The 23,106-nt window shown below is 52.1% G+C and overlaps 1 protein-coding gene across 3 annotated transcripts in view; it reads left to right on the forward strand.

Annotated features, from left to right (window-relative positions):
* Positions 1–23,106, forward strand: part of Kazn (kazrin, periplakin interacting protein) — a 986,632-nt gene that overhangs the window by 929,071 nt on the left and 34,455 nt on the right. For 2 of the 3 annotated variants that reach the window (XM_085690314.2, XM_048426636.3), the window contains 6 exons: positions 2,926–3,062; positions 7,578–7,748; positions 10,548–10,737; positions 14,245–14,375; positions 17,738–17,788; positions 19,213–19,336. In XM_085690314.2, the coding sequence (XP_085546440.1) occupies positions 2,926–3,062; positions 7,578–7,748; positions 10,548–10,737; positions 14,245–14,375; positions 17,738–17,788; positions 19,213–19,336 (804 nt within the window). Of the gene's footprint in view, positions 1–2,925; positions 3,063–7,577; positions 7,749–10,547; positions 10,738–14,244; positions 14,376–17,737; positions 17,789–19,212; positions 21,768–23,106 lie in introns of those variants that run through there. The other variant, XM_085690316.2, reaches the window with a different exon arrangement.

Here is a 23,106-nt window from a genome sequence, read left to right on the forward strand (position 1 = left end):
CCCTGGCCCTAATTCCTTCATGCACACAGACTGAGCCTGCAGGATTGTATGTGCGGAACAAGATGATGAGGTGTGCATAACCTGTTTGGTCTGGTTTGAACAGCTTTGAGACTGAGTTCACCTAGGTCCCAGTTCATCCACTTGAATTTCATGGGGCTGTGATATTCAGCATGGTCAGAGTTAGAGCTTCAGACAGTCGGGCGCTAGAACCGCCTCACCTCAGAGAAAGCTCCCACCCTTTGTAGCCACCCCACATCCCTGTCTTCTCCATCAGCTTCTCTGCTCTGTCTCCCTGTGTTTCCTCTTGGGGACATTTGGAGGCAGGGGACTCACAATGTGTAGCCGTCAGTGACCGACTGCACCTGGCTGCTGTCAGGTAGCATTTCATGGTTAAGTCATGCATCACTGTGTCGATGGGTCTCTTTTTGTCATTCACTGTCCCCGGCTGAACATTTGGATTTTGCTTATTATGACTAACACTTGCTTATATGCAGAGGTTTCTTAAATATTTATTTCTAATCATATATATGTGTGGGTTCCCATGAGTGTAGGTTTCCATGATGGTCAGAAGAGGGCGCCAGAATCCCTGGAACTGGAGTTCCAGGCAGTTGTGAGGCAGTTGAAGTACAGCTGGGAACTAAACTCTTGTCCTCCGCAAGAGCAGTGCATGCTCTTAGTGGGCATGCCTTCTCTCCAGCCCCTGTGTATAGAATTTACATTTGGTTTTGGTGTTCTCTCTCCCCCCCCCCCCCTTCACTTCTCTTTCATTTTGAGGTCAGATTTCTCTATCAGGCTAGCCTCAAATTCAAACTTGAGCTCCTGTTTCTCCTGCTTTTGCCTTCTGAGTGCTGGGATTGCAGGCATGAACCACCATGTCTGGTTCGTGAAATGCAGGGATGGTGGACCTGGTGCATGCAAGGTAATCATTTTACCAGCTGAGCTCTGTCTCCAGCCTGGTGGTTTTCTTCATCTTTGGTGTATTTCTGGTAGTGAACGTGAGTGTATGTTTGGTTTTTTGAGAAAGTGCCAGGCTGTTTTCCAAGGCGTCTGCATTTTGTATAGCCCAGCCTATGTGAGGACATGCTAGGGGTCCAGTTTCTCCCAGGTCCAGCCAACACTCATTATTGTCTGTTTAATTTTAGCCCAACCAGAAGGGAAAGTGGCCCTCCTTGTGGCTTTAATCTGCATTTCATTCTATACCTTCTAGTCATTTCTTGGACAGCTGTTATAAAGATCCTTCACCTCTTTTTAAAAGTGGGATGTCTTCTCTTTTTTAATATGTAAATGAGTTGTGTGGGCTGGAGATATGGTTCAGAGGTTAAGAGCACTGACTGCTCTTCCACAGGTCCTGAGTTCAATTCCCAGCAACTACATGGTGGCTCACAACCATTCATAATGAGATCTGGTGCCCTCTTCTGGTGTGCAGGCAGAACACTGTGTACATAGTAAACAAGTAAACCTTAAGAATAAATACATAAATAAATGGGTTCTGTTAGGCTTTGTGATAAACAACCAGAGAGAAGCCATTTTAAAGGAAGAAAGCTTTACTTTGGTCTGTGGGTTTGGGAATTTGCATATATGGTTGGTGAGCTTCCTTGCTTTGGGACCAGTGTAACGCCATGAAACGCCATGGCAGCATGGGCAGAGCCTCCCCATTCTTCTCGAGACAAGCCAGAAGCAGAGGGCAGTAGGAAGTAGCCAGGACCAACAGGGGCCTTGTTTGAGCAACCCACCTCCTCCACCTAGGCCATGACTTCCACAGCCCCACCCACTCCTGATACTCCATTCAGACTGTGAATAGAGCCACTGATGAAGTCAGTGCCCTCGGGATCTAATGGCCTCTGAAGAATGCCTTCCCTCCCATATACACCTAGTAAGTGCTCACTAATCTCCCAGGAATTCTCACTCCTGTCACATTGGCAATCAAAACCAACCATCACAGGTGTCGTGTATGGTCAAGTGGATATGAGTGCAGTGCCCACAGAGGCCAGAAGAGGCCATCAGGATTTCTGCAACTTGAATTGGAGGCAGTTGTGAGCCACCTGGCAGGTGCTGGGAAATGAACCCTGGTCCTCTCCGAGAGCAGAACCACTGAGCCATCTCTTCAGCCCCAACAGTTGCCTTTTTATTCTTGAGTTGTGGGGATTTATTTTTTACATTTTCATTGCATTTAGTTGAGAGAGAGAGAGAGAGAGAGAGAGAGAGAGAGAGAGAGAGAGAGAGAATATACACATCATGTATGCATTACCGTACATTTATGGAGGTCAGAGGACAGCTTATGGGAGTCAGCTCTGTTCTTCCACCAGGTGGGTTCTGGAGATTAAACCCAAGTCATCAGACTTGATTGTGAGCATGTTTACCAGCTGAGCCGTTTTGCTGGCTTGGGATTTATTTTTTAGATTCTAGGTGTGTCTTATTGGATATGGGATTCGCAAGTGTTTTCTCCCTCCTGTGGGCTGTCTTTTCCTGTTCTCCATGTCTCCCTGTGGGCACAGAGGTTTTCATTTGGCAGAGCCCAGCCCTATGTGACCTGTGATGTTTGGTGCCTTATCTTGCGTGTCATTAAACCCTTACATGTTAAAAGTCAAGTGAGGCTGGCGAGAGAGTCTTGGACTGGGCTGAGCTGTTCTGTGGACTGGGGTGGGGGGTGACCCTAGGGCTCATTTCAGCCATAAGGTTGGGACCTCCCTTCGTATGAACCCCTGACACTAGCCATGCAGTCCCACGGTGCTTCCGTTGTAGATTCTCAAATCAGAGAGATGAGAAGGGGGCTGTTCACACAGCAGGCCTGGCTACCAGTTGCTGTGGTGTTGGGGTCCAGGAGAGATACAGTAGCAAGTGAACTCCACCTCCTCACCTGACAGAAGGCACCCAGAGGAACAGCTAGGGCACTAGGAGCTAATTAATGCCCTCTACTGTCCATAGCCATGAAAGCCGACCGGAAGCGCTTAAAGGGCGAGAAGACCGACTTGGTGAGCCAGATGCAGCAGCTGTATGCCACCCTGGAGAGCCGCGAGGAGCAGCTGCGAGACTTCATCCGCAACTACGAGCAGCACCGCAAGGTCAGCGCCTCCCAGTCCCTGCCCTCTCCTGCTCGCCCCTGCCCTCCCCTCTCAGACATACACAATCCTCCTTTCTTCTCTTGGCCAAACACGGTCCCTGCCTTGAATCCCAGAGCACTCTTGGCGGCTCTGCTGTGTGCTTCCAATCTGGACACTCAAGAAGCCAGCCCAGCTCCCGGGCTGTGTCCCTAGGTGGACAGGCCTGGACAGCGTGGACTTGGGAATCCAGCTGCGTCCGTTCCCTGTTCCTCTGGACCTTGGACCTTACCCTAGAGCCTCAGTTTCCCCTTCTGTGGTAGGTGCAGAGCTGTTGTGAGGACCGAGATACTGGGCACTGAACACCCTACATGATGAGCCACACCTCATCCGTAACACCTTAGCGGAAGTGTGTGGAGTTAGCCAGGAGCCATGGGAGACAGCAGGGTCTGCTGCCTTCAGAGAGGATGCTCAGAAGGCTGCCCGAGGAGGTAGCACTGTGTCACTGAGTTGGGCTCCCTAGGCCTTGCTTTTTTCTTAGTGACAAAATGCCAGCTCGACAAAAGCAGTTCCGTGGGGGAGGAGTTTGTTTTGGACCAGGGTTGGAAGATAGACTCCATACTGGTCGGAGAGACGGGAGGCGGCTGGTAACATGGCTTCTGCAGCCGGGAATCGGAGAGAGATGAATGCCTCACCCATGCTCTCCTTCTGATTCAGTGTGGAGCGATAGCCTGGAGGATGGTGCTGCCCACCTTCGGGGTTTGAATTCTCACCTCAGTTCACCCCATCTAGAAGTTCCCTCACAGGCCCAGGCTCAGAGAGTCTAGATTCTGTCAGGTTGGCAGTCAAGAGTCATCGCCCTGGGCTCCTTGGGATGAGGAGGAGTTTGTAGATTGCATGGCTGTAGGATTTGGGTTAGTAAAGGCTCGTAAGTGTGTGTGGTGTAGATACCTCCAAGGGGTAGGTCAGGCCCCAGCCAGAGGCCTCTGTGAGCCACTGTGGTGAGTTGTTTTTGCCTACTGTTGTACGGGTCAGAAAAACTGGGCCCGCAAGAGGGCTCAGAGGGCAAAGGCACCTGCTGCCAAGTCTCACGGCCCAAGTTCAATTCCTGGAACTCACCTACTGTGAGGGGAGAGTTGGCTTTCGACCTCTACATGCCATGTGGGCTAGACTGCTACTGAGTTCACGGACGTTTGATCTTATATGTGTCCCCAGTGCCTGGCAGGAACAACTTGAGGGAAGGACTTATTTGTACTCATGGTGTCAGACCATCATGGAGCGGGAGCTGTAGGGGAGTTAATGGCAGTGGGAGTATACGAGGGAGGTGCTCACATCATGGCTGATGGGGAGCGGAGTACAGAGGCTGGCGGAAAACAGCAGAAGCAGAGTGCTGTAGATGGAGCCAAGGCAGCAATACAACCTTTGGAGGCTCTCCTCTAGTGCCTGCTTCCACTCGCCTGGCCCCGCTTCCTGAAGGCATCACATTCTCCAAAGTGTGCCACCAGTTGGGGACAAGCATGCAAAACAAGAGCCTGCCTCAGGCATTTCCAGTTCATATCTAATAGTTCAGCCTGCAGCTTTGGGGACAGGAGGGTTCAATGACCGGCTCTACAATACCAGTGGTGTCAGACCACGCGTGGGGCCCAATCAAGGGGGCCACTTCTGAGCTGCAGGTAGAGGCCAGATGGCAGAGTCCGGACTGGAATTGCCATGGTCGTCAAGTGTCTACTGTAGTCATCAACGACGCTCGTTGTCTCTTCCCAGGCAGGCAAATCTCTTCCTCTCTGTGGTCAAACGCCTCTAAACAGCAGGTACAGGTGCCTCTTGCCTGTTCTGTGTCCAGCTCTGCCCCATGTGTGCATTCAGGTTAGAGAAGCCAGGGGAATAACATCTGAATGCCCTTGGGTCACTGGCAGCCCAGACCACTGTGCAGACAGTAAGACTAAGATGGTTAAGGGTCTGGTGACTGATCAAGACCAATTATTTATTTTTGTGGTGTTCAGGATGAACTTAGGCAGGCGCTCTACCACAGAACTGGTGCCTGGCCCCTCACTGGGGGGATTCTAGGCAGGCGCTCTACCACAGAACTGGTGCCTGGCCCCTCACTGGGGGGATTCTAGGCAGGCGCTCTACCACAGAACTGGTGCCTGGCCCCTCACTGGGGGATTCTAGGCAGGCGCTCTGCTGCAGAACTGGCGCCTCGGTCCCTCACTGGGGGATTCTAGGCAGGCGCTCTGCTGCAGAACTGGCGCCTCAGTCCTTCACTGGGGGATTCTAGGCGGGCGCTCTTTATTTGGAGATACCTTGTAGAAGCTGATGCCTTGGTTGCATCTGGCAGATGTGATTTTCATTTTATGCAGGAACCAAATGAACAGTGTTAATAGAACTCTGGCTCCCCAGTAACTGGGCTGCAGGCTCTCAACCTCCCTTGGCCCGCTGGTGCTAGGCCCCCCACAGACCCCAGTCAGAGCAGGTAGACACAGCGGGGACTCAGAGCTGCTGACAAAGATAGACTTGGCCTGCCCAAAAAATTTTCAAAATTACAACATCCCAGAAAACGGTGCCAGAGACACACGCCCTGTCCCCTGGGTGCAGCTGGGCACAGTTCACAAACCCAGCTGGAAGTATCCTCATGGTGTGGCAGCCGTTGCAGAGCTTGGCACAGGGTGATCCTCTGCTGCCACCACCTCACCACTTTGTCCCCTGTAGCCTCTCACCACTGCCCACCGCAGGCCCCTGACCTAGCCTGCAAGACCTTAATTGTCCTAGCCTTGTCCTGCCCTGTAAGCTTCAGCCACTGATAGCCTCTAGGTCCTGTCAAGTGTCAGATCCGCAGGGAAGAAACTCCATGGGTCTCTTTCTTACCTCCACGATCAGTGGGGCTGAGGGCATTTCTCCTCTGAGCCTCAGTTTACCCCTCTGTGAAACAGGAATAAATAATAAATAAATGATCTGCCTCACGTGTGGGTGTTCAAATACAAGCAAGCACACAAAGCCTGCGGCACTGCCCGGGCCACCCTGTGACTGTGGCTGCAGAGCCTGCTGGCCTCCCTGCCTGGGAACAGTGTTGTGGGGACATGGGTCCAGTTCTTCAAAACACCTGCAGACCCTTTTCACCTAGCCCAGGCCCTTCATCTGCTCACCGCCAGCAGAGCAATCAAGATGGAGATGAAAAGGGTCCTAGTGGGTCTCTCTCCTAACCCAAGATCACCAGCCAGCTCCCAGGGGTGTTGCTTACCTAGCTCCCAGGGGTGGTCAGCTCTGCTCTGGATCATACAAGCACAGCTTTGTCTGTGTCTGCCTCAGGTCTCTGTTGGTGGACTGAGCGTCAGTATGAGGAAGGGCTGGAGAGGGCACTAGGTGGTCGCTCTAAGCAGGTGATCTGGGACGGCTTCTTGGAAGAGGAGGAGTGACAGGGACCTTAGAGAATGAGAAGCTTCTGGACTGAGCTGCAGGTCACAGGGATATCTCAAAATGCAGCCAGAGCAGATGGGGAAACTGAGGCCATGCTGACCTGTAGGTATTTGCAGAGCCAGGATTCTCTTAAGAACTTCAACCACGGCTGTACACTGTGGAAGCCGCATCCATGAAGAAAAGCTGGTCCCGCTTTGCCACCTGGTCTGGCCATCTTGACTGACCTTTAAGTACAGAGTTTTCATGTCGGACAGGATGGTGGCCACTGTCCTCTGCACCTGGCCGTGGCACACCCTCAGATCAGCTTTAGGTGTGGTGGTTTGGTAGGATGGGTTGGGTTCCCCCCAGAACTGCCCTCTAGGAACACAGTTGCTCAGAGGTCAGGGTCAGTCACAAGTCTTTCTGGGGCCTGCCCCACACCTGACTGGCACCACCCTCTTGGGATCCATGGTTCATGCAGGAAGCAGAGAGAGCCCTATGTAGGCCACAGGAACTTCCTTCCTTGTGGATGTGAGAAGGACAGGCTACTGAGTCTCCCATCAGCTGTGGCCTTGTGCAGTGGCGGCCCAGATAGTCACCACTTCAGGTGCTTTCTTGTACCCATTTTGCTCCAACATAGTTCATCAAGCAAGAACAACGGCCCCAGGAGCTGGGAATGTGGAGTGGAGTTGGCAGAGTGATTGCCTGGCTTGTGTGAGGCCCTGGGTATCCCTAGCACCACAGAAACTGGGCCAGCCATTGGGAATTGGAGGCAAAAAAAATCAGAAGTACAAGCCTGGATTTCATAGAAACCCTGACTCAAAACACAAAATGCCTCAAACCAAAAACAAACCAAAAAACCCTTTCACCAGATCACACTTGGTTTTCCCCCTATGAAATTGTCCCATCTTTGAAAACAGTCCTGTTTTACTCCGCCCCCGTTTCTATGGAGACGTGCATCACCCAGGTTTGCTCATCAGGAAAGTGCTCTCTGAAGGAGTCCAGGATTCACACCCCATAGCCTCCCCATCTCCCACCGGGACCTCCAGCCACGTGCCGGCGCCTCCCCATTTCCCTGCCCACCTCGAGGAGCCCTCCACCCTGTGCCACCCTGCAACCCACCCCTCTCTCTCATCCCCACCACAGGAGAGCGAGGATGCCGTCAAAGCGCTGGCTAAGGAGAAGGACCTGCTGGAGAGAGAGAAGTGGGAGCTGCGACGGCAGGCCAAGGAGGCCACAGACCACGCCGCGGCTCTGCGCTCCCAGCTGGACCTCAAGGACAACCGCATGAAGGAACTGGAGGCCGAGCTAGCCATGGTGAGCTCACTGTCCCCTGGAGTGGCCCAGGCCATTACTAGAGCTTTGAGGTTGACAACTGAGGAGCAATGTGGGCTGCCCAAAGCCCCTGGGGGAGGGGACAGTCATGAGGCTAAGGGAGAGCAGTGGGCTACGTGATACAATCTGGGGACTTCCTCAAGCGCAGGAGCATAGGGACCCTAGGAGGCCTCGCTTGACCACACTCCCCCAGTGGCTGCTATCGAGTAGGGAGATGGGAGGACATATTTTGATTCAAAATAATCATAATTGTTCGAGGAAACTGTCTGGAAAGAAATACACAAGAAGTATTAACATCTCTGAGTCTAGGATTACAAATGGCAGTATCTACCTATCTGTGCATATATACATTTATATGCATGCATGCAACATATACCTATATGTGTATCAACTCTTTACTTATGTAGGATATTTAAAGGCTTTTGGTCCAAATGTATTTGTAGCAAAATTGTCTTTCTTAAGTCATCAAGGGAAAAATAGATGGATTTGTTGTTTTTTAATAACCGGAAACCACGGAAATCCATCAAAACAAGAAGACATGTTTTAAAAAGGCATGTGGCACGTGTGTGGGGACCAGAGCGTATTCAGGGGTCTGACAGAGGTGGATGCGCCCCAGACTTCAGCCCTAGCTGCCAGTGTGACCTGAGCCATCCCCTGTGTCATTTCGGTTGTTAGGACAGGGGTCTTCATTTCACCCCGCCTTCCCCGTGACGTGGTCAGGTATAGCCAGAGCACGCAAAGCCGCAAAGCTACGAGGGCCTTTGAACACACCCTGGATCCAGTGTGACAGGGGCCTGTAGAAGTTGCGTGGTGACTCCTGTTGATTCTTTATTTTGTTCTGATTACATTTGCGTGTGTGTGTGTGTGTGTGTGTGTGTGTGTGTGTGTGAGAGAGAGAGAGAGAGAGAGAGAGAGAGACATCAGAGGACAGCTTGTTGGAGTTGGTTCTTTCTTTCTACCATGTGGATCCTGGGATTGAACTCAGATCATCAGGCTGACAGCAAGCATCCTTACCCAATGAGCCATCTTAAAGCCACCCCTCCCCATCCCAGCACCCCACCCTCCTCATGTGACTCTTTAGTAGTGGGCTATAGTTCTGCAGGGTGCCGGCGCCAGCCAGTGCAGTTACAGACCTCCGTGGGGATGCTTGACCTCTTCAGCCTCCATTCTACTTGGGGATCCTTGCATCGGCCCTGTAGGGCTTTAGGGAGGATGAAATAGGAGGAGACAGCTACCATGGCTTCTGTAGAAGGTGATGGCAGGAGAGTTTGCACAGCCAGAGTGAAGCTACCCTGAACCCCTCAGCTGCCTTGTGCAATGCTGACCCCTAGTGGTGAGAGCCTTCCAGGCAGGAAGACTACCTCCACTTCATGGCTTGTTGATACTTCCTGCAGCCCTTAGGGGACGGGTGGGAATGACCCTGTGTGCCCAGATTACCTAGGTCCCTCTGGACAAATAGATGAAGCCCATCTTGGTGCTTTGAGCCCTCGCCTCAGTGTCTGATGGGTTCCCTGCTGTTCCCTGGACTAGGAACTAGCCCCTCTGGCTTCTGCTCCCAACATACTGAAACTGAGCCTGCTTTACTCCGGCCAGAAACTCAGCTCCTCCCTCCTCCCTCCAGACCCTCTGCTGCTACAGGCTTCGAGCCTTCCTAGAGGCAGAGGGAAGTGCTTTACACGGACCCGCAGTGGCCCCCTCTCCTCCAGGTGTCCCTCTGGCAGCATATCCCCGTCATCCCTTGACAGACTTCAGGCTGTGCTGTGCTCTGAGGTCAAGGCCAACTCGGGCAACCCTCTCGGAGAGCACAAGTCGCAGAGATCCTCAACAACAGAGGGCAGCTCAGCCTGACAGAAGCACATGGGCATTCCGGAAGGAAGTCAGGACCTGCAGATGCAGTAGGAAGTCAGGGGATGCTCAAGGTCACACAGCAAGTTCCAGAGCAGCAGAGGTCAAGCCCGTCTCTAGCTGGACTGTAGTCACATGAGCACAGTCCTCCCAACTCAGAAATCCCCAGGAGCTCAGTGCTCCAGGTTCAGGGTGCTCAAGGGAAGGTAGGGACCCAGAGAGGAGGGGGGGGGATCAGAGGTCAAGAGGAACTTCCAGCGTTGAGTTGTAGGTAGTGGAAGTGATTAGTCAGACATGCTGTGTTGATGGCTAGTGGGAAATGGTCTTCAGGCTGAGCGGGCACAGCCTGAAGGTACACATGCCTGCTTCCCCTGAAGCTTACCTCTGCCCAGGAGATTTCCTTTCTTTCTTTCCTTTCTGGAAATCTTTCTCAGAGATTTCAAGTCCTGTGTGGACAGCATGAGAGACTCTCGGGTCTAGTGCCTAAGGGGTCATGTGGTAAAGGTGGAGGCAGCATCCCTGGGACCAGCTAGCCAGCCACCCTCAATGTAATCAGCCAGCTCCAGCGAGAGGCCATGTTTCCAAAAACAAGGTGGGTGGCTCCTGCGGAATACCTAATGTTGACCTGCGGCCTTCACACACGTGCATGCGTGTACAGGGGCACACACGTGCACATACATGCACCCACAAAGAATCCTTACTTGTCCCTGGAGAAAACCCAGAAGTGATGAGTGTGTGCTTGCTTCCTTCTTCCCGACACGGGGGTCTCACTTTGCTCTTAATGACAGCCGAAGATGAGTCCTCGGTGAGGTGGGGGAGACCTGTATTACAGGTACATGGCCTGCACCACATGGCTGGTGAGAGGTACCCGGGCAACCGCATGAGAGGTCCCCTCTGGTTACATGTTCTTCTTCCTGTCTCCCACTCTTGCTTCAGGCCAAGCAGTCCTTAGCCACACTGACCAAGGATGTTCCCAAGCGGCATTCACTCGCCATGCCCGGCGAGACGGTGCTCAATGGCAACCAGGAATGGGTGGTTCAGGCTGACCTCCCACTGACTGCTGCCATCCGTCAGAGCCAGCAGACACTCTACCACTCCCACCCTCCCCACCCTGCAGACCGGCAAGGTGAGTCCTGCCCAGCCTGGTCCTGGGCCCAGTGGGAAAGGCGGCTTCCTTGTTCACACTTCATTGCCCCCCCCCCTCCCCAGAACAGACCATGACTCGCGCTCGTAACTGAACCCTCTAAGAGATAGGGCTTCAGGCCCAGCTGAGTCCAGAGGCTCAACTGGGCCTAAGGAGAGCTAATTACCCTGATCGGCCAGCTTGGGTTACATGGCCACCCCAGAATAAATGTCTAGGAGGGCCAGTGCTCTGATTAGTCAACCTGAGTCACCCCCGGCATCCTTTGGCTGGAAGGGTACATGTCTTCTTGGATGACAGTTGTAGTAGTTCATAGGTTATATAGAAAATGTATAAATGTCACATGCATTTGCTCTGGGTACTTAGCAGAGTGCCTGGCGTCCACACCCACTGTGGTATACTCTCCAGACTCCTTGCCATCCCACTGTGCACCAGGGAGAGCCACCTGACTCTGTTATGGGTTCCTGTAGGGGCTGTAGTGAAGCCAGCCCTCCAGGCGCCCACAGCTGGTTACACAGGCCCACAGACCGTTACACAGGTCCTGAGCTGCCTGTGGATGGAGCGTGGAGGGTAAGGCGGTTGAACTGCAGGCGGAGTGATAGAGGTGCAGGTTCACACTAAGATCATATTATGACCTCTGACCCCGACACAAGAGTCGTCTGTTCGTCTGGTATGAGGAATGCTGGATTCTTTCTTAATGTCCAGTGTGTACTACATGTCTGTTTGCTGAGCCCTCCCTCCCAGGGTTGCCAGAAAGGTAAAGTGTACAGAATTCCCAAGTCAGGGCCTTGGTAAATATTAACTGCCCCTTCCTGTCAGCACTGACAGGGGATACACAGGGTTTTAGACTCCTTTCTCTACACAGACCTTGAACCTGCCTCCGCTAATCTGAGGCAGCAGCCGTGTTCTGCTGACCCAAGCAGGGATTCCCCCAACTGCCAGGGCGGTGCGGGGAGATACAACAGTCCTTTGAAGCCAGGTCAGAACTGAAGACCTTATCAAACATAAGTCCAGCTCAGCCTCCGGTCAGCAGGGATGCTGAACCCCAGGGATAGCTAACTACCTGGCCAGTCCCAAGATCCAGGTGTGCAGATGGCTCCCCAGCCTCTGGTCCACCTTGGTGGCAGGAGGCAGAGGTACTGCCGAAGGTGGGGTGAAGGTAGGGTAGACAGAACCTGCGACAGTTTAGGAATTAATGGGTCACCCTTCCTGCAGCTGCAGGGCCTTGCCTGGGTGGGGCTCATGTTGAGTTGTGGTTAGCCAGATCACGGGCTCCGCCCTCTGGACTCTTCCTCCTTTGCTGACCTTGCCTCTCCTGCAGCCAGCTCGGATCATTTTAGTAAGCATGTCTCCTCAGAGATGCTTCCGAGCCCTCTCCCTGGCTGTGCCCCAGGCTCGTCTATTCTTCTCTAACTCGGTATTTACCTGCACGGGGTCACCCACCTCCACACCAGGCCATCGCTGGCAAGGCCTTTGGCACGTGCCCCCTTCTCCCTCCCTACAACACACACCACAGCAGGCCCATGTCCTACCCCACTGCTCTGCAGAAGGGCCATCACCAGCACCGTTTTAGTTTGCTTTATGTTGCTGTGGCGAGCTCCGTGACAGAAGCCACTTGGAGAGGAAAGGGTTATTCCATCTGACAGTGCACAACCTCATGAAGAGGAGTCAGGGCAGGAACTCAGGGCAAGAACCTGGAGGCAGGAACTGAAGCAGAGACCATGGAGGAACGCTGCTTCCTGGCTCGTTTCTCCTGGCTCCCTCAGCTTGCTTTCCTATACCACCCAGCCCAGAGGTGGCACCACCCACAGGGAGCCAATCACCAATCAAGAAAATGCCCTTATACACACACACACACACACACACACACACACACACACACACACACACGCCTATCAGCCAATAAGGAGGCAGTTTCTCAACTGAGGGTCCCTCTTCCCAGATGACTCTAGCTTGTGTCAAGTCGGCACAGAAAACCAACCAGCACAGGCACCTCCATGGTTCAGACAATCAGATTGGCTCAAGAGGGTGAGGAACATGCCCTGGACCATGCAGCCTATAAAGGAATTGGCCAGGTTAGAACTGATTCAGAGCCACCAGCCCGCAGCCACATGGTCACTGGTGGCAAGGACAGTCTGTCAGGAGTGCCTGCCTGGAGTGAATGCCCAGGTAACAATGATCTCTCTATGCGGTACTAGCACTCTCATATGGGAGAGATCTGTAGCAGCGTCCAGTGGTCTTCTGAGCTATGACTTCTGGGAGACACCTTTTATCTACCACTTTAAGTGTCTACGATGAGCCAACCCTGAAAGTCCAGGAGGTGAATGCGTCCAAGGACCCATGGTGCACTTGGTCCCAGACGGACAATGTGGGTGTAAATAATGTCCCGCAATAAGATCTGCAAAGGGGACTGGGAGGGTGGCTCAGCTAGGAAAGTTCTGGATGCGGAAGCATGGGGACTCTTGTTCAGACCTCAGAAGAAGCTGGGCGTGACAGTGTACACCTGTAATCACAGCCCTAAGGAAATGAAGATTGGGGTCCCGGGGTTCACTGGCCAGCCAGTCTAGCTGATTCGGTGAGCTGCAGGGTCAGTGAGAGGCCCTGACTCCAAAAGCAAGGTAGATAGGGCTGGGCAGGTGGCTCATAGTTAAGATCAATGGCTGTTCTTGCAGAGAAACCTGGGTTCAGTTCCCAGCACCCATGTGGAGTCTCGCAACCTGTGACTCCAGTTCCAGGGGATTTGCTGCCCTCTTCTGGCCTCCACGGGCACTGCACAGACATGGTGTACATACACACAAGCCATCGTGCAAGCATGACACACACATATACATAATAAAAGCGAGTTTTAAAAAACGGTGATAGAGAAAGACACCTGTCAACCTTTGACCTCCGCATGCATGCATGCACAAGTGTCGCAGGGAGTGAGTGACTGAGCTCTGGCTGCTGAGGTGCCCAGGTTTTATGCACGCCAGGCTTCATAGGCCAGCCAGGAGGGGCATGCTTTCTACCCTGACCATGGCCAAAAGCCACTGGCTCTTGACTTCAGTGTGAGTAGTAGAGGCAAGGAGGCCACCCTGGTCTTCAAGGGAACAGATGGCAGTTGCCATGGGCTAGGAGAGTAGATGGACTTGGCTGTGTTTCAGGAACACTGGGGAAAAAACGGAGCTGGCCATAGCTTGGGGTGGGGGTGGGGGGTTCTTGTCCGGGACTCTGCTATTGAGCTGTGGTTAGGGTTGCATAGTGTCTCAATCGATTCGGGTGAGATTTTATAGACCCTGACTTCCCCCCAGGTGAGGAGGGGCTGAGATGGGTCAAAATGAAGGGGGAGGGTCTCCCCAGCAGCCACCCCGAGAACAAGCAGGGCTGTGGTGCAGAAGGGAAGAGCTGGCCACCACACCCCCTTCCCTCTGGCTCAGCATCATTGTCCCTATAATGGGTGCATCAGGTGGTCCCTCCCATGTCGCCCACTCACCTGCCGTCCCTGTTTTCCAGCGGTCAGGGTGAGCCCCTGCCACTCACGGCAGCCCTCCGTCATCTCCGATGCCTCTGCTGCTGAAGGGGACCGGTCATCCACACCGAGCGACATCAACTCCCCACGGCACCGGACGCACTCCCTCTGCAACGTAAGGCCAGCAGCAGCAGGGCCTGGGCACTGGGGCCCTGCCCAGACATGGCGGGGCCGTGGGGTGGGATAAAGATGTGCCCCCTCTTTCCTCTCGTCCACCCAGGGAACGCTGTGGCGAAGGCATTTCCCGTTCTGTTCTTTCCTTATGCGAGAAGCAGTGGATGTGGGGAGAGAAAGAAATGAGGCCTGTTTCTTCCTGTGTCCGGGAGGGCGAGGAGGGTCTGCGCAGCCTGGAACCCCGCCAGGTGCACCCCATCTTGGGCCCTGCCTGGGACCTTGGGCCTGACTACAGGACCACCTGTCCCCTGTCGCACCGGCTCCCACCCTTCACCCTGATTGAAACAGATTGATTGCTGTTTTAGTTTTGAGATTCCAGTAGCTTGGGACACGTTTGGCCTCTGCAGAGAGGCCCTGTGAATTTGTCTCACATACAACAAAAAGTTGTTTTTCTTAAAAAAAAAATAATTATGTACTGACCCCAGCAGCTAAAAGACATGAGTCCTCCAGGTAGGCTCTATCTAGTCCGCTTTTTGTTCAATAAGAACAGCATGAATGAGGCTGGGAAGCTGATGAAAGAAATGGTTCCCGTTATGCTCAGCTCTTAAAGGCTCCATTACTTCCCACATCGTCACACTGGGGACCAGGCTTTCAATCCAGCAAACCTTTGGAAGATGCTCTGAAGCCATAGCCCCGCCACTGCAGGCTCCTAGGCTGGTGGTCCCAGCATCAGTGGATGGCTGAAAACCATGTCAGCCTCCAAGAGGAATGGAAAGTCAGAGGTGGGAGCACTTCAGATTTCTGTCCCATCAGCATAATGGGTAACCCAGAGGGCTTCCCTGCCATGTCCTAATGACAGAGGTGCCACACTGAAGTATCTTCAGATGCATAAGAAGGATTTTTCTTTCTTTCTTTCTCCATTTTTATTTTATGTGCATGAGTGTTCCGCCTACATGTGTTTGTTAGTGTGCCATGTGTGCGCATGGTGTGTGTGGAGGCCAGAAGAAGGCATCAGATTCCCCTGGAACTGGATTTACAGGGAATTGTGACCTACCATGTGGGTGCCAGGAACTGAATCAGGTCATCTGTGGGCATAGCAAGTGCTCTTAACTCCTGAACCATCTCCCCAGCCTGGGGAGGCATTTTTAGCAACTCAAGGTAGCATTGTTTTATTAACCAGCAGAACTTGCTACCTGTGTGAGCATTTGTTCAGGACACTCAGGGGAGGGACATGCTATGAGAACCCATAATAAGCAAGTACATAAGGTTATTAATAACAGCGACTTGCCTGGGTACGGACGAGAGGGGAACCCCATCCGCAGTAAGCGTGAAAAGTGCTTATTATTAAAGTAGCTATGACCCAAGAGCTGGCGAGATGGCTCAGTTGTTGAAGCATTTGCTGTGCAAACATGAAGAGATGAGTGTCCACATAATCCACATAAAGAGGCCAGGCGCAGGGCTGTGCACTTGTGAGCCCAGCACTGAGGAGGTCGAGACAGGAGGATCCCTGGGCCTCCCTGGCCGGCCAGCCTTGTTTTATCAGCAAGCTCAGGCCAGTGAAAGGTCCTGTCTGAGGATCCAGCGAATGGCATGGCTCCTGCGAATGACGCTGATCTTAGCCTCTGGACTGCACACACACTCAGATACTCACGTACACTTGCGTGCATACGCACATACACAAAATCACTAAGGCTAAACTTGAAGGCATCACAGCCTGCCTGGGTGAGATTACTGGCCCAGAAACTACACATTGCCCATGGCAGGGCTAGGGTCCCTTCTTTTCCAGGGGCTGTGCAAAGCAGTGTGATCTCTGTCCACAGTCTTAGGGATGAGGCTGACAGACCAAAGACAGCAAGGGGAACCACTCCAAGGTCTCTCTCATCCATTTTTCAATTGAAAGGACCATAGTGGACATGGCCCTGCCCGAACCATGCAGGTGGAGAGTCCCAGTCCTAGGCAGTGTTCACCCCCAAGCAGGAGCATCTTCTTAAGGGCCACGCTGACCTTCTCCTAGTGACCTCGGGGAAATGCTGCTGACAGATCTACCCACAGTAGGACTCCCAGCTCCCAGACAGCATTTGACACAGGCCAACCTCTTCCTAGCCTCAGCACATGCCACTGTTTTACATATGTGCACACCTGCTGAGATGTGGAATAAAGGGGGTTTGGAGAGATAAGACACATGGCAGTAGCCCTCTGTCCTCAGGGATCTCACCTGGTACCACAAGATCAACAAGACTGGATTAAAGATTACCTCGCATTCTGACCATTAATTAGAGTAAAAGTGAAGCCTCAGTACAGGGAAATTGTACATCGAGATATTGGTCTGCATCTATTTCTTCATGGGCGATTCCATGCCTGCAATTCCAGAAACAACCACCAGGAGTCTCCTCAGCAATGCCTTTTGTAATCTCAGTGTGCTTTCTGCTTCTAGGTAGAGCAGTCGTGATTCACAGATGTAGTAAAAACTGTTGTACCTTCATGGGCTATATTAAGGGCCCCTTTCCTACCCATTTGAAACACATTTGGCAACCCATGGAAATGTCCCACCTACTGGGACGTAGTTGGCAACCCATAGAAATCTCCTACCTACCCACAGGCTCTCTGATGTTCCCAAGAATTTGAAAAGAGTCCAGATGTGTGTGAGCAGGTTTCCAGGCAGCCAGGACCCAGTGTGTACTTGCTGTGGAACCCTGCCTAGAAAAAACACAGAGCCAGGAAAAATCAGACACCCCAAATCTGAGTCCCAGCTCTGCTTGTTATTAGCTCTGTAAGAGATTGCAGGCGGACCCCTGCTTGTGCCTAAACCCAACAGCCACAGACTTCAGGAGTTGCTGTGTTGGTTTCGGGGTATTTTAATGACCACGTGGTCTCCTGAGTCAATTAATTTGCTGTTATATTCCCACCCCCCTTTTCAGGGAACAGAACCCAGGACTTGCTAGGCGAGCATCTGTCACTGATCTCAACTCCCTCCCCCTTGGGATGCTTTTTCCATTAAAACTGATGTCTTTATTTAAACAAACAAACAAACAAAAAACCAAGCGGAACCAACCTCCCATTTGAACACATGGACCACAGGCAGGAACTTAAACTTCAAAGGATTAAGGGTTCAGAGGTCAGAGCAGGCAGGAGAGTTTCTTGGGGTCGCTGATCTGATGTTTAATGAACCCTGGGCCCCATCAGTCAGCTGTGTGGAAATGCCAGAGGGTAAGGATCTCCATCCCCTGTGGAGGCCGGGCAGCCCTGGAGGAGTTGGTGGCTTCCTTCCAGGGAAGACCCTCTCCCGCCCCCCATCCTCACGGGCCACCCAGGCTCTCCTGTGTCACGAGTCTGCTGCTTCATCTTCTTCTCTTTTGGCTACAGGGCGACAGTCCCGGCCCGGTTCAGAAGAGCCTGCACAGTCCTATTGTACAGGTGGGTACGGCTTCCCTGGCTGCCCGCATCCTCCCTCCACCCCAGCTTGACCCTCTTCCATAGACGGGTTTTCCTTTGGGCCACCAGCTCACAAATAATGACATGGAGATTTATTGTTAATTATGAAAGCTTAGCTTGTTTCTAACTAGTTTTTATAACTTAAATTAGCCCATTTTTTTTTTTTTTTAGATCTACATTCTTTTATGTGGCTCAATTACCCTTACTCTGTACGGCCCATGCTGCTTCCTCCACTTCTGGCTGGTGACTCCACCTTTCTTTCTCCCTGAGTCCTCTCTGTCCCCAGAAGTCCCGCCAACCTCCTCCTGTCCAGCTGGCCATTCAGCTCTTTATTAACCAATCACAGTGACACGTTTTCGGACAGTGTAAAGGAATATTCTGCAACCTCTTCCAGTCTGGGTGCTCTGAACCTTCAGTCACCCCAATGCCAGTTTTGAACTCCCGCGATAGAGAGGGATTGAACCCCGCCTTGAGTCACATGCGCTCTGGCACCTGAACCACAGGCAGTGGACACATGGCGCCCCTGGCTGCTGCTGGTCTACCGGCTTTTTTGTCATCAGTGTGAGAAAGGCACACAGAGCAGACCCTGAGGGCAGCATCTCTCCTGTTAAGATGTTTCCCATTTTCTGACTCTGCACCATCTATCTGCATGGGGTTTCCCTAGAGAAGACTACATACATCTTGAATGCAAATTCCTAGGCCCCGCCCAGTGGAGATTCCAGTACAGACTGGGGGCAGGGGCTGCATTCCAGGACATTCTAAAGTGTCCTGTGAGCCTTGAGTCTAGGTTTTGCCTTACCCTTTCTGTAGGTGATACCAACCACATGTCACTGCATTGGACATTTGGCTATTTGTGAACTCTCTGCAGGTGCTACCCCAAACCCCCAGGTATAAGATCATCGTCAGAGCTCCTTAGACGGGCCCTGTTTCACACTTAGCACGTGTTAGTGCGTCAGTTCTGCACACAGTCTGTCCACCCTGCATTAGTGTGACCACAGGCAGTGGTCAAGTTCATGGGTATGTCCCTGCAAGCCCTTACATCTGCAAAGTGAACTTACGTGATAGTGGTAGTCCAGGCAGCTGGATCAACTCCTGGCCACTATGTGGCAGACAAACCAGGATCCATCCTGAGTCTCTTTGCTTTACATCAGAGATGCACTCAGGACAATCTGAAATGGTCCTGGTACTGTCAATGAGAGGCTTTGAAAATAACCTGGGTTTTCTCAGAGAACAAGGGATAGACCCCCTAGGATGCTGATAATGCTAGCCCAGCTTCTTATCCGGGCCCTCCATCCCTCACTGTGACCTGGACTGTGACCTTGGAAAGCCTCCTCCCTGCCCTTCCACCCACCACTATCCTTCCTGCGAGCCTAGGTTTACCTCTTTTCCTCTCCCCTCTCCCTCAGTCACTAGAGGATCTTGAAGACCAAAAACGGAAAAAGAAGAAAGAGAAGATGGGATTCGGCTCCATCTCTCGCGTCTTCGCCAGAGGGAAGCAACGGAAGTCCCTCGACCCGGGCCTCTTTGATGGTACCGCCCCCGATTATTACATAGAGGAAGACGCGGACTGGTGATAACCCACCGCCCTTCGCCCATTGTCTGTGGGCATGTCTGTGTGTGGATGAGCCATGGAGCGTGCGAGTGTATGTGCATGGGGGTGCGGGTATGCGTGGGGTGCGTGTGAACGGGTGTGCTCACCCACTTGGGTGTGTGTAGCCGAGCACCTAGAACAAGCAGAAACACAAGTGACTCCGCCCCCCTCCGCGTCGCCACCTCTGTAACCGATGTACATACCACAAACCGTGTGTGACTCTTGTCAACTCTGTTGTCTCCGAGCGATACAGTTGTGTTTGTTTTTCTTGTTTGTTTTGTTTTTCAATGTTTTGGTAGGGGGAGTTGTTTGTTTGTTTAATCCGTCGTATTTTCGTTTTTAATTTCCCCCCTTTCTCCTCCCTCCTCCTTTTTATGAAACTTGAACACTTGAAGGACTGCTGTGTATTTGTAAATAACAAGAGTGGTGTGCTCTTTGTCCTTGAAAAGTCCCTCGTCCAGCCGCTACCGCAACCCATGTCGCCTAGGAGATGGTCTGTCTTCCATGGCCCCCTCCTCCCGACCCCTCAGTGTGAACATGTGGGACCAGACCCTGTTCTCGGGGTGTGCCCAAGTCACTTTAACCACAAAAGCACCCCGCCATCGTTGTCAGGGTAAGGTCACTCTGCAGAGACTCGTGAGCCCAACCAAGAAGTCTTGGCTGGGCTTCAGTGTTTATAGGGGTCATACAGGCTCTTTTTAATGGCCTTCCTGTTTTTAAATTGTGTTGCTGTTTCTTTCTTTATGGAACAAAAAGAGAGAAAGAAAACTGTTGCATTTAATTTATTTGCACAAATGCAGAAAACGTATTCTATCTAAATTATTACGTGAATATCGGAATGTCTATTTTTCCACAGGGTGGGCGGGAGGCGGGCATTTCTGCTGACTTGTCTATTCTGTGTTCATGCCGCTGCAGACACTGTGCGAGGTAGAATTAGGGTGTCTAGAACTGGGGACCTCAGGTGGCCAGCTTGCTTATTCTCTTTTCTCCTTTCTGTCTCTCCCGGCTGCTGTCCCTGCATGAGAGGACCCCGCCTTCAGCTCTGGCCTTCCTCTATATATATTCTCTCTATATATATATTTATTTATCAGACATAGAGAACGTGGCTTCAGTGAGCAGAACACTGACGATCATGTTCCTCTTCTCCTTGGCCTGTCTTTGGAGCCATGTTGATTGAGTCCAGGGAGGTCAGCCTGGGCCACATCCATAGGGTCTGGCCAGACATCTGCGCCTGAGTCAGCTGGGTAAGAGGCCTCCGGTGGCACACGCTCACACACACACACACACACTCACATACACACACACACACACACTTTCACACACGCACGCACGCATACATGCCTCTCCATCCTTAGTTTGTTCCACACATGGGCCAGACAGTTGTCAACAGAGAAGATGCCCACCTTCTGGGAAGGGCTGTTGGGGAGAATTATCTGGCAGGTGAACCCTCTGCCCTCTTTTTCCAGTCGGCTTCTTCAGCCAAACATGGACTCTCTTGGAATTCCCAAAGCCCCGTCCTCCAGTTCTGTCAGCAGCCTAAGCAGGCTCGTCCCATGAGGGATGGCGGATGCCTGTGCCTATTTGGGGAGCAGCATTGACCCCACAGGGCTTCACCAGGGTATGGGGAACCCAGGGTTTCCAGCCAGTTATTCCCCACCCCTAAAACTCAGTTTCCCCATTCTTTTGTCCCACGATCCCCTTTCTACTGATCCTTAACCACTAACAGCTCAGTCCACGCCCCTCATGGCCACTGTGGCACTCCCACTAACAATAGCATTCTCAACTCTTTAAAAGAGATTTTTTTTTTCAATGCTGGATGGAACATCTGGAATGTATAGGATCTTGTGCCCAAAGTCTCTAAAACAAGCCAAAAAGCCCCCATCAGGTCCCCTCTTCCCTCCCAACCTAGCCCAAAGGCTGAGAGAGAGCAGGCAGGACACCTAACGAGCTTCCCGTGTCCCTTTCAGCTCAGCTGATTAGCCCAGCCTGATGGTGAGGGAGGGAGGCCAGAGCTGGCATCAGGGGGAGGTCTTAGGAAACACTTTTCCTCCCATTGAATTTTTGTGTTTTATTTTACTATTATTTTTTTAATGGTCCACACCCTCCCTTTTACTGAAAGGAAAACAAGATTGCAACCTCTCCTGGTAATGACTGAGTCGTTCCTTTTCATTTCAGTTTTTTGGAAATTAGGAGATCATCCTAAGAGTTACTAAGAATGATTTATTTGAGAGAACCACGTCAAATAGCGAATGAGTTATGGGTAACTATAGATGAGAATGACCTTTTCCCGTGGGAGAGGTTTCTCGAAGGCATGGATGCAAAATATAAAATATTAAAAAAAATCTAAATAAAGCTTATTTTAAAATATGATGAATTCTATGTGATTTGATTGCTTCTACGTTGCTCCAAGGGGAGCCAGCCGTGTCCCATCAGGAGGCCCAGCTTGCATGACCTCCACTCCAGGAAATCCCTAGGCTTGGGTGACAGGAGGGACCGAGGAAAGCTGGCTGGATGCTAAGTCCCCTGAAGGGGGCCAAGCCAGGTGGACTCCCAGAACATCTTGCCTATATCGCCTCTCCTCATTTGGAGGTGCAATCAGCATCCGGGGCTGCCCACATCCCAGTGCAGCACCTCCAGGCCCAGGAGCCCCCAACCCCTGGAGCCCAGAGGCCCCACCAGCTTTCATCGCCTCCCCTCCCCTCACACTCTGTCTGGAGGTCAGAGCTGTGGCCATGGTTTTGAGGTGTGCTGCCTTTCATTAGGCCTCAGCAGACCTCTTCGTCCCAAGTTCCACCTTGGGCAACCAGAGTGGCTTGAAAGAGACAGCAGGGTTCAAGGCAGAGTAGACCAGGCTTTTTTTTTTTTTTCCTCAGCTTCACAAAACCAGGGTTTTGATCTACATCCTGATTGTAAGCAACGCCCTCAGTTTCTGTTTTGTGCTCAGAAGCAGGACTGATCAGAGGTTGTACTTGGATGCCCCTTCCAGCTCTGCTGGCGGAGAACATGGAGCTCCAAAGACAAACCGTCTTTGTTTGCAAAAGACGGTATTTTGGGGTGCAAAAATACAGGACCCTATATTAGTGACATCAAAAGGTCAGGAAAGCTAGGGACCATGAGGAACTTTGGCCACCCGAGTTCTCAGTGGCCAGCCACATCCCTGGAAGCAAAGACCTTTATTCCTGGTGGTTCTAACCAGCAGCCAGGAATGAGAAACCACCACAGAGCTAATCTGAGCAAGGCAGATATGGTCCTACTTGTGACATGGTAGTCTCTGCCTGACCCCATGCAGATATGACTAACCAATCAGAGTCCCTCCTACTCATCCAAGAGTAGCTCAGACCTCTCGCTTTACAGAACTAGCCTGGCTTCTCGACACTGGCTTAAAAAAATGGGGAAAATTTAAGCTCAGAAATGAGTGATTTGGTCAAAGTCCACCACTCAAGAGCAGAACCACACCGGTACTCTCTCTTCTGTGTGTTTCTCTTATGTGGGGTCATGCTAGGGAAACACCCTAACTCTGAGCTACAGCGTCCCTCACAGGGCCTCCTTAATTAAAAAGAATCCCTCCCAAGGGGCACCTGTTGGCTCGAAATTGGAGCAGAGTCCCCCAGAGCACCGAAAGCCAGTGTTGCTGCTGTGCAGGTTGTATGCCGTCCCTAGGAAGGTACCCTTGTCTGGGCTACCGAGTGACTGATCCCCCTGGCTCGTG

This window comes from Myodes glareolus, chromosome 6, assembly GCF_982192425.1.
Source record: "Myodes glareolus chromosome 6, mMyoGla1.1, whole genome shotgun sequence".
NCBI classification, from domain to species: Eukaryota; Metazoa; Chordata; class Mammalia; order Rodentia; family Cricetidae; genus Myodes; species Myodes glareolus.